Source organism: Rhinopithecus bieti, unplaced genomic scaffold (genome assembly GCF_001698545.2).
Source record: "Rhinopithecus bieti isolate Rb0 unplaced genomic scaffold, ASM169854v2 scaffold_1853, whole genome shotgun sequence".
Taxonomy (NCBI): domain Eukaryota; kingdom Metazoa; phylum Chordata; class Mammalia; order Primates; family Cercopithecidae; genus Rhinopithecus; species Rhinopithecus bieti.
The window spans coordinates 6,289,297-6,300,360 of NW_016804151.1; the positions used below are offsets into that span (position 1 = coordinate 6,289,297).

The 11,064-nt window shown below is 59.3% G+C and overlaps 1 protein-coding gene and 1 pseudogene across 2 annotated transcripts in view; both read left to right on the forward strand.

Annotated features, from left to right (window-relative positions):
• Positions 1-4,958, forward strand: part of NDUFA11 (NADH:ubiquinone oxidoreductase subunit A11) — a 13,484-nt gene extending 8,526 nt beyond the window's left edge. Inside the window, exons 3-5 of one of the 2 annotated variants that reach the window (XM_017867036.1) lie at positions 2,569-2,661; positions 3,002-3,174; positions 4,779-4,958. In XM_017867036.1, the coding sequence (XP_017722525.1) occupies positions 2,569-2,661; positions 3,002-3,159 (251 nt within the window). In that variant the 3' untranslated portion in view covers positions 3,160-3,174; positions 4,779-4,958. The remainder of the gene's footprint in view (positions 1-2,568; positions 2,662-3,001; positions 3,175-4,778) is intronic. The other variant, XM_017867035.1, reaches the window with a different exon arrangement.
• Positions 4,959-6,565: 1,607 nt separating this feature from the next.
• Positions 6,566-8,113, forward strand: LOC108526230 (translation initiation factor IF-2-like; annotated as a pseudogene).
• The last annotated feature ends 2,951 nt before the right edge of the window (positions 8,114-11,064 follow it).

Consider the following 11,064-nt stretch of genomic DNA (forward strand, 5'->3'; position numbering starts at 1 on the left):
AAAAAAAAAAAAAAAAACTCTCATGGCTGGCCCAGCTCTGGATCAGGACTCATCAGGTCCCAGGCGGGGCTGTCAGTCCCCTCTCATTAAGAATCTTCAAGGCTGAGGCAGGTGGATCACCCAAGATAAGGAGTTCAAGACCAGCCTGGACAACATGGTGAAACCCCGTCTCTACTAAGAATACAATAATAATAATAATAATTAGGTGGGCATGGTGGCAGGCGCCTGTAATCCCAGTTACTCAGGAGGCTGAGGCAGGAGAATTGCTTGCACCCAGGAGGCAGAGGTTGCAGTGAGCTGAGATTGCGCCACTGCATTCTAGCCTGGGTGACAGAGCAAGACTCCGTCTCAAAAAAAAAAAAAGAGAGAAAAAGAGACTGGGCACGGTGGCTCACACCTGTAATCCCAGCACTTTGAGAGGCTGAGGTGGGTGGATCACGAGGTCAGGAGATCAAGACCATCATGGCTAACATGTTGAAACCCTGTCTCTACTAAAAATACAAAAAATTAGCCGGGCATGGTGGCGGGTGCCTGTAGTCCCAGGTACTTGAGAGGTTGAAGCAGGAGAATAGTGTGAACCTGGGAGGCGGAGCTTGCCGTGAGCCAAGATAGTGCCACTGCACTCCCAGGCTAGCGTGCAGTGGCACGATCTCGGCTCACTGCAACCTCTGCCTCCTGAGTTCAAGCAGTTCTCCTGACTCAGCCTCCCGAGGAGCTGGTACTACAGACTTGCGCCACCACGCCTGGCTAATTTTTGTATTTTTAGTAGAGATGGGATTTCACCATGTCGGTCAGGCTAGTCTCAAACTCCTAACCTCAAATGACCCACCCACCTTGGCCTTTTAAAGTGCTGGGATTACAGGCGTGAGCCACCATATCTGGTCCTCCATCCACCTTTCTGAGGTCGAGCAAGGATCCCAGGGGTTGGTGTGGGATTAGGAGAAACCAGATCCACAAGGCACTTTTTATACGCGGTCCCTTTCTCTGCATCCTGGGCCTGTTTCCCCATCTGTGCTTGTGGGAGGCAGATGGTCCCTCCTCTGGGCTGCTCTGAATATGAACCCCACTGCTGGATGTGAGAGTCCCCCCAGTTGCTCTTGAGGGACAGAACCAACATGAGCTGAACTGGATCTGAAGCTAGGGTGCTATTTGGGGGGGTTACTGCCAGGCCTGGCAAGGCCCATGGGTCCTGTGAAGCTGGATGGGGAACTGGGGTGGAACCCACTCCCCTGGGGCAGTTGTGGTCGTTGGAGCATGGGCTGTGGTCAGACCTGCCTGGCGTCCAGGCTCGCTGTGCCGGGTGACCTCTGGAGAATTGCTTTATGGTCAGACCTGCCTGGCGTCCAGGCTCGCTGTGCCGGGTGACCTCTGGAGAATTGCTTTATGTCTCGGAGGTCCCCCCACCTCCCACGAAGGAAGGAATAACAGGACGGAGCCCATCAGGCCCTGAGGAAGATGAAGGCCCTTGCGGCGCATCCCTGGCAGTTCTGTTTTCTCTGGGATGGGCTGGCCGCAGGAGCTCCGTGCCTGCAACTGGGCCATGTTTCAAGGCTGTAGGGAGCGGGGGGGCGCTTGTCTGCCCTGAGCATTCAGGCGGAGGATTGGGGAGCCCCAGCTCGGGCTGGCTCAATCTGCCCATCCACCGTGGAGGGGCTGGTGAAGCTGGGCGGGCTCTGGGAGGAGGCGGCCTAATGGCCTGCTCGGCCTCACTCAGGAGGGTGAGTGAGGTCCCTAGGCTCCCAGCAGGGACGGTGGGCTGGGATCAAACCTCTGTCCCGCCACCTACCTGGCCCTGGGTTCTGGGCCCAGCCCCTGCCCAGGCTCCTCATGCATAGAAGCCAATATCAGGGGCCAGACGGCCAGGGGAGATGGCAGAGATGGAAAAGCTGACCGGAGGGGTGAGGTTGGTCAGCGGGGGCGGTAGCCAGGCAGCCAGGTGTGCCGAACGAGCCCAGGCCCGAGCTGCCAGCAGGAGGGGGTTGAGAGTGGCAAGGAGGAGGCGCTGGCAGCCAGGGAGGGAAGCAGAGTGGCTGCCAAGGGGGATTAGGCCCAGGAGCCCCGGGCCCTACAGGAGAATAGAGCCATTGATGGGAACCCAGAGCTGAGGCCCTGGTGCCAGGGCCTGTAGGGGGCGCCGCTGAGCTGGCGGTGTGAGGCCGGAAGCAGCTGCAGAACCAAGGTCTCAGGCCTGTTCTTGTGTCCACCATGTGGATGAGTCTCCATCTGCCGGCCAGTGCCCGGCCAGGGCCAGCATGGCTGATGGGCGCCCAGCAGGTGCTCTGCAGGAGCCAGTACTGGTCAGGCTTGAGAAAGTGGCCAAGGGAGGCCTGGCGGGGAGTGGAGAGGGAAGTGAGAGGCCCCCCAACTTTGGAGCAGCAAACTCGAGTTCAAATCCAACTCTGCCACTCAGCAGCCGGGGGCACCATGGGCAAAGAAGGGGGTCTCCTGGGAGCCACCTGGGGGGCATTATGAGGACTGAGGGAGAGAGACCACCCCGTGGGGTGCCCGGCCAAGCAAGGGCTTAGCAGCAATGGGGTCTGAGCAGCCTCCCTCCCCTCTGTCTCGCAGGCCTGACCGCCGCTGCCTACAGAGTCACACTCAACCCTCCGGGCACCTTCCTTGAAGGAGTGGCTAAGGTCGGACAATACACGTTCACTGCAGGTGAGCAAGCTGGTCTGGGCATGGCTGGGCCCTCTCCTGGCACAGCCCCAGCTCTCGGGACACATTTCACAGCTGCCTCTTCTCCCTCACTCCCCAGCCTGTATCCACAGTGCTGGCCACCAGGAGAAAGTCGGGTGTTCCTTTATCGGGAACACATGTAGGGTAGGGAGGCCCAGGAGACCAACTCCAGGACTGGGACTGGGAGGCTGCCATGCACAGCAAGTGGCTGAGCCATGGCGTCTGTCTCCATCTAGATCCTGGCAGTGAGCGCCCAAGAGGCTCCTGCTGCGCCCCTCTCGAGGCCCTTGCTCAGCACCAACTCTTCCCATCTACCCCGCAGCTGCTATCGGGGCCGTGTTTGGCCTCACCTCCTGCATCAGCGCCCAGGTCCGCGAGAAGCCCGACGACCCCCTGAACTACTTCCTCGGTGGCTGCGCCGGAGGCCTGACTCTGGGGGCACGCANAACTATTTCCTCGGTGGCTGCGCCGGAGGCCTGACTCTGGGGGCACGCAGTGAGTGGACCGCTCCCCACCCCCACCCTCCTCCCAGCCTGGCAGAATGACCCCTGACCTCTGCTCATCCTCCACCCTCTCTGTTCCATCCCAGACAAGGAGCAAAGCAGCCTTCTTGAACACCAGCCAGTTCAGTCATAGCGACAGTTGCTGCTGCTGCTTAAGCACCTACTGTGTACCACCATGCTAAGCCTTCAGCTCAGCCCATAGGGCCCTCCCTGACCTGCCCTGTCCCCTCTCCACCCTCCCCTCCTCACTCTGCTCCAGCCACATGGGCCTCCTTGCTGTTCCTCCCACATGCCAGGCACAGTCCTGCCCCAGGGCCTTTGCATGGCAGTGCACTGCCTGGAATGCTGCTCCCCTCACTGTCCTGACCAACCTGTGTACAAGCCAGCATCCCCGCCACCCTCGCTCTGTGTCCCCTTCCTTCTGCATGCCTTGTCAGAGGACACGGGTCACCAAGGTCACCACCTGTCTCTGCCACTGGCCTGTGAGTCAGAGGAGATGCTGGTCCTCACCCTGCCATCTCTCTCCCTGCACCTGGAGCCCTGCAGGGGAGCTGCCCCCACAACCTTCACTTTACAGAAAAGGGTATTAGGGCTCAGGGAGGGAATGAATTGGCCCGAAGTCACCTGGAGGAGCAAGTGGCCTTCTTTGCAGCCATCAGAGGGTGCAGCCCTGGTGGAGGAGGCCCCGCTTGGCACGGGAACCCCCTTGGAGCATGAGCCAGATACCACTCCTCCTGCCCTCCCACAGGCCCAAGCTTGGGGTCAGTGCCCGCCTGTGCCCCTGGCCTACCCTCAGCCCGCCAAGGCTCGGGCCCTCAGGGCCAGTGGGAGGAGTGAATGAGCCTTCTTGCAACTCAGCCGCTCTGGCCTGGCCTGTTGGGAGTGATGGATGGCAGGTTCCAGGCAGGCAGAGAGGGAGGGTGCGAGGGCAGGGCCTCTGCTGTCTCTGCGTCAAGACCTTGGGGAGGCCCTGTCCCTCCCCAGCTCCCATTGGAACTGCTCAGAGGTTGGAGGTGGGTTGAGGTCTTGACTGTAGCCTAGCTTGGGCTGGAACTGCTCCCTGTCCCCAAGCCAGCCTCCCTGTCTCTCTTCAAAGGGTGTGAGTCCCTGTAGGTCCTGGTGTGTGGGACGTACCTCCTTCCGCCTCTGGCCCAGGGGCTTTGGAGCAGGAGAGCCCGGGGAAGTGGGGACACCGTCTAGGCTCCTCGGTACACCGACCATGGGACAGATGCATGGCCCGGCCCTGGCATCCATGAGCAGAGGAGAGACTGAGACACACCGATGTGTCACCACTGCCCGGTGCCCAGGCAGGAGCAGCACAGTGTCCCTCTCGTAGGAGGCAATCAGTGTGGGGTGGGATGAGGACCCACAGCCTGGGTTCCTGCTGGGAAGCGACCTGGACTCCAGCCTCCCTGTGTGCGTCAGTTTCCACATCTCCAGAGGCTAGGGCCCTCCTCCTGAGTGACTTAATCCCTGAAGAGAGTGTCCTGTCAGGGGTCTCACTCTGGCTCCCAGGGTAGGCACTGGCCAGGGCATGGAGCATCTTGGTCCGGCCGAGCCTCACCCGGCCTTGACATCACCTCCCCACTCCCACAGCGCACAACTACGGGATCGGTGCCGTTGCCTGCGTGTACTTGGGCATAGCGGCCTCCCTGTTCAAGATGGGCCAGCTGGAGAACTGGGAGATGTTTGCAAAACCCAAGGTGTGAGCCCTGTGCCAGCCGGGACCTCCAGCCCGCAGAATGCGTCCAAAAATAAATTCTGTGTCTATGTGTGTGTCAGCGTCCGGAGGGCTTGGTGACGGCGACACAGTGGCCAGCGAGGGTGGATCTGGGAGGGAGTGAGGAAGGGAGATAAGATAAGGCCCCCCGCACACGCGCCTGCCTGCCGCCCGCCGTCCCTGCCAAGTGTACCAGCCTGGCCCCACAGAAGTAGTAGTGCATCAGGCTAGGGCCATCGGGAGCCAGGAGGGGAGATGGCTGGGATGCGTCCCACCCTCTGCTTTCCCCAGTTCCCAGGGTAGGGCGGGAGCGTGCCAGTGACCTGCCAGCAAGTGGAAGCTGGGCCCCGCCGCCCACGGCCCTTCCCTCTGCGCTGTCGGCTCTGGTCACAACCCCCCTGCAGATCGTGAGCTATCCCTTCTCTGGGCCTGTCCCCAAAGCCAACAACATGTGGAAAACAGGCCCAGGCCCCGTCTCCAAATTCCTGGGCACTGGAGCGGAGAGCCCTGGACAGGCTGGCCCAGCAGCCGTCCCCATCCGGCAGGTCACTCAGAGCCCCTGGGGCTGAGGCACAGTGGGACAGGACGCCCCTCAGCACCTGGCTGGTGGCAGCGACAAGGGAAAGAATTGCAATCCCTTCCCGCCACCTGTCAGGCCGGTGATTTAGGTGGCCCTGGAATGCTGGCACCACCCCGGGCCCCTTCTCCAGAACTGGCTCATGCTCCCTGGCAGCTGGAGAGGAAGCCTGCGAGCTCCTACATGCTGCAGTGGGCTGTAAATTAGGGCGCTCCAGGCTCCACCCAGGGGAGCGGAGCTGTGCGCAGCCCCCACTGGAATGGATCTGGGCCCTGCTGGCAGGCCGGGGACAGCAGGAGCCGGCGAGACTGGCTGTAGCCCTCCTGCCCGCCCCTCACCCATGTCCAGCCCCATCTCTTCCCTTTTCTCAAGCCCACCCATGGGTCCTAGATTTGGTGAAAAGCCAGACTTTCAGCCTCATATCCTTATCTGTCCGCCTCCAGGTAGTAACTCAGCCTGGAACTCCCAGATCCAAGCAATCCTCCCAGCTTAGCCTCCTGAGTAGCCGGGACTACGGCCACCACCACTATGCCCGGTTAATGTTTTAAAAATATTTTGTAGGCTGGGCCTGGTGGTTTGAGCCTGTAACCCCAGCACTTTGGGAGGTGGAGGCGGGAGGACTGCTCAAGGCCAGGAGTTTGGAACCAGCCTGGGCAACGCAATGAGACCCTGTCTCTAGTAAAAAATTCGTCTTTTTGAGACATAGTCTTGCTCTGTCTCTCAAGCTGGAGGGCAGTGGCAGGATCATGGCTCACTGGAACCTTGACCTCCCTGGCTCATGCGACCCTCTCATCTCAGGCCTCCCTGGTAGCTGGGACTGCAGGTGTGCACCACCACAGCGAGCTAATTGTTTTTATTTTTATTTTTTGTAGAGATAGGATCTCACTGTGATGTGCAGGCTGGTCTCAAACTCCTGGCCTCGAACAGTCCTCCCACCTCGGCCTCCCAGAGTGCTGGGTTTATAGGCATCAGCCACTGTGCCCAGCCACTGTGTGCAGAGATTCTGGGTCCCTTCTTTCAGCCCCTGCCTCAAATGTCCTCTAGAGAGAGCACAGATGTCCACATGTGTTCCAGCCCAAGGTGGGCATGCAATAGCTCAGAGTCATGTCCACTTCCGGAGCTGGGTGCCCGGGCCTCGGGCTCCCTGAGAAAGGGTGGACACGCCCACCCCGCCCCAGAGGGGCAGGGGTCTTGACACCTGTCCAAGCCCTAACAGAGTCATTGTTAAAACAAAGGCTCTGGCCGGGCGTGGTGGCTCAAGCCTGTAATCCCAGCACTTTGGGAGGCCGAGACGGGTGGATCACGAGGTCAGGAGATCGAGACCATCCTGGCTAACACGGTGAAACCCCGTCTCTACTAAAATACAAAACTAGCCGGGCGAGGTGGCGGGCGCCTGTAGTCCCAGCTACTAGGGAGGCTGAGGCAGGAGAATGGCGTAAACCCGGGAGGCAGAGCTTGCAGTGAGCTGAGATCCGGCCACTGCACTCCAGTCCGGGCGACAGAGCCAGACTCCGCCTCAAAAAAAAAGGCTCTGGATTCAAATGCCAGCACTTGATTCTTTCCTTGTTCTGTCCTCAGAGGACGGCAGCACCCAGGCCTCAGCTTTCCCACCTAGTAAATGGGAATCAGGGCCCCTCAGAGAGGCCTCACAAAGAAAGACAATTCCAGCTCCCTGCAGGCATCCCATCCACTCCAGGGCACTGGCCTCCTCTGTCTCTACTGCAGCCGGCAGGGGGCAGCGCCCACCGCGGCACAGCCTGACAGGCAGTGTGGACCCGGGTGGTCATCCCCAGGCCCCCAGCCCCATGGTGACGACAGGCGTCAGATTCCATCCCTTCCTCCGCACTCTGAGGCCTTGTCTGTCCCTCATCCCCCTTCCTTCCCATGCATCCTGCCCGCAGCAGCCAGGAGGTGGCAGCTTCTAGGAATGGGCAATATAGCCCCAAATCTCCAGCCAAGGACACTGAAGGCTGGACAGGAGAAAAGACTAGTCCAAGTCCCCACGACGGTCACCCTCAGCCCTGCACCACGGCCGCTTCTGGAACCAGTTCCACGCAGGCCTCCGCCCCCTGCAAGCCCTTCCCTAGCCCTCCAGGCCCATGTGCGGCCAAAACCCTGTGCCAGATCTCTCAGCTCTCTTCCACAGACGCGCACACTCAGGCCCGCCCGGGGTGGGGGAATGGGAAATGTAAAGGCAACAAGCCCCTTGGCACCTCCCAGCCCCAGGTGCCCCTGTGTTCAAGGGAGCCGATGGCTCAGACCAGGGGCTGTGCTCGCTGCCTGCCCAGCCCATTCCGGGACAGCTGCCAAGGTTGGCGCAGGCCTGCCAGGCCCCCCCACCCCGCCTGCAGGACAGGCCCCCCAGAATGGAACAGGAGGGCGTGGCCTCTTGCTAGGCTCCAGGGAACCCCAAGCCCAGGCCCCCTGGCCCATAAACATTTACTAGGTTGTGGAGGGCTGATGTCACTCCTGCCCCACACGCAAGAGGGCCCCCGTCTAGAACATCTGCCCCAGCGGGCTCCCTCGGGGGGTGTGGGGCACCCTTCCGGGGTTCACCCTGAACTTCATGGAGCCCTTCCCAGCCCCAGGCAGTCAGGACTGGAACTGAGGGGCAGAGCCTCCCTGGGGAGCTAGGAGGGCTTCCTAGAGGAGGAGGCAACGCAGCAGAGAGGGCCCAAGGATGAAGAGGTTTTCCAGGTGTGCCCAGCGGGAGGGTGGTCCAGGCAGAGCACACAGCGACAGTAAAGGCCTGCTGTGAGGGAGAGCAGTGGGCGATCAGGGGCCTCCTGGCCCAGGAGAGGTGCCTGGGGGCTGCGGGGCACGCACTTGCTTCCCAGGAACCCATCTCTGGAGACATCCTCAGCAGAGACAAGGCTCCAAGAACACTGTCCTGGCCCAGCGCCATGGCTCATGCATGTAATCCCAGCACTTTGGGAGGCCGAGACTGGCGGATCACTTGAGGTCAGGAGTTTGAGACTACACTGGCCAACACAGTGAAACCCTGTCTCTACTAAAAACATAAAAATAAGCCAGATGTGGCAGGCGCCTGTAATCCCAGCTACTTGGGAGGCTGAGGCACGAGAATCCCTTGAACCCGGGAGGTGGAGGTTGCAGTGAACCGAGATCAGAGATCACGCCACTGTACTCCAGCCTGGGAGACAGAGTGAGTGAGACTTTGTATCAAAAATAAATAAATAAATAACGCTGGCCTGGGCTGGCGTGACCCAGGCTCCGCTGCTGGGGGTCTCTAAGCTCTTGAGTGAGCCAAGAAAACATTCACAAGACATAGAACAAGGCCGGGCGCGGTGGCTCAAGCCTGTAATCCCAGCACTTTGGGAGACCGAGACGGGCGGATCACGAGGTCAGGAGATCGAGACCATCCTGGCTAACACGGTGAAACCCCGTCTCTACTAAAATACAAAACTAGCCAGGCGAGGTGGCGGGCGCCTGTAGTCCCAGCTACTCGGGAGGCTGAGGCAGGAGAATGGCGTAAACCCGGGAGGCGAAGCTTGCAGTGAGCTGAGATCTGGCGACTGCACTCCAGTCCGGGCGACAGAGCGAGACTCTGCCTCAAAAAAAAAAAAAAGACATAAAAGAAAACAGGAGAGGGGGGGAACATCAAGCTTTTCCCACCTGCCAGGCAGGCACAGTTGTTATTTTTGGCTCATTTTAGTCTGCGCAGCCCTGCGTGAGCTCTGTTAGGCATTAGTCCTATTTTACAGATGAGGAAACTGAGGCCCAGGAGATGACTTCCCAGGGCCTGGCAGTAGCAGATGCTAAAAGAAGTATTACTTCTCCTAAGAATGACTATTGTTTGGAAAAATGGCAATATGTTCCTTTAAGACTTTCTCAGTGGTCTTGGAGATTGGAGTGAGAACACCCCACTGAGAAAAGGAAGGTGTTCTCGCTGCCAGCTTGAGCACAACTGTAACCCCACAAGCTCCTTGAAACTGGTGTTGAATGTGGGCTCTGCGCTCCTATAAATGTGTTTGACATGATTGGGGTGGGACACAGGTGAGAAGACCCCACGGGGCTGATACACGCCCCTCCTGGGACTGAAGAGCTGGTCCTGCCCTCCCCGCCTCTTGAGCCCCTTTGTCTTCAGAATCTGCCCCAGATCTGCCTCTGGTCTGATCCCATCATCAAGACAAGCGAAGTCCTCTCCGCCCTGGTCATCAGGCTACCCCCTGAGCCAGAAGGCGCCTGTGAACCCCTAAGTCAGGTCCCCGCCCCTCCCCTGCCCACAGCCCTCCATGGCTCCCACCCACCTTGGGGGAAAAGCCCAAATCCTCTCTACAGCCCAGAAGGCCTTGTGTGTCCTGCCCCGTCCCCTCCCTCCCCTCCCCTCTTGACTGCTTCAGCCCCACCAGCCTCCTCACTCTTCCTCCAACACCCCCGGCACAGTCCTGCCCTAGGGCTTTTGCATAGGCCGTGCCTTCTGCCTGCAGTGCCTGTCCCCTAGACGTCCCCGAGTTCACCCCTCACCTCCTTCAGTTCTCAGTTCCCAAGCCACCTCCTCATCTCCCCCCCAGGCCACCAGCACCCCACACTCATTTGCCTTCTAGTTTTGCCCGTAGCCCGTGCCAGTTTCTAAACCCCACGTCACCATCACGTGTGTTATTTATGTGTACCTCCTTGAGGACTGGGACGTATCCTGGCTGTTATATCCTCTGCTTACACCCCGGCACCCAGCCGAAGAACGCAGCAGGGCTGGAGAACTATGTGTGGAATGAATGAATGGATAAACGAATGAATCTCCTGGTCTGCAAAGGGTGGGAGGTTCAGAGGTGGGGCCTGAGAGCCACTTAGTGGTGTCTCTGCACCCTGCCTGGCCCTGCTCTGCTGCCTGGGTGGTGTGGGCTCTGGGAGGGGGGTCAGGGTCCTTCTCACTCTCCCCCCCATGAGATGATGGCTGCAGTGGAGTGCGGGAAGGCAGAAGCCCTCCAGACCCAGGGGCAAGACTCAGAATTCATTCAACAAACAGTCATGTGCAGTATAACAGCGTTTTGGTCACTGACGGACTGCATGTGTGAAGGGGGTCCCATAAGACTTTTTTTTTTTTTGAGACAGAGTCTCTGTCGCCCAGGGGTTGAAGCAATTCTTCTGCCTCAGCCTCCCGAGTATCTGGGATAACAGGCGCGCGCCACCATGCTCAGCTAATTTTTTGGTTTTGGTTTTGTTTTTTTGAGATGGAGTTTCGCTTTGTCACCCAGGCTGGAGTGCAGTGGCGAGATCTCGGTTCACTGCAAGCTCCGTCTCCAGGGTTCAAGTGATTCTCTCTCAGCCTCCTGAGTAGCTGGGATTACAGTTGCCCATGACCACGCCCGGCTATATATATATATATATATATATATAGCCGGGCGTGGTCATGGGCAACTGTAATCCCAGCTACTCAGGAGGCTGAGAGAGAATCACTTGAACCCTGGAGACGGAGCTTGCAGTGAACCGAGATCTCGCCACTGCACTCCAGCCTGGGTGACAAAGCGAAACTCCATCTCAAAAAAACAAAAACCAAAACCAAAAAATTAGCTGAGCATGGTGGCGCGCGCCTGTTATCCCAGATACTCGGGAGGCTGAGGCAGAAG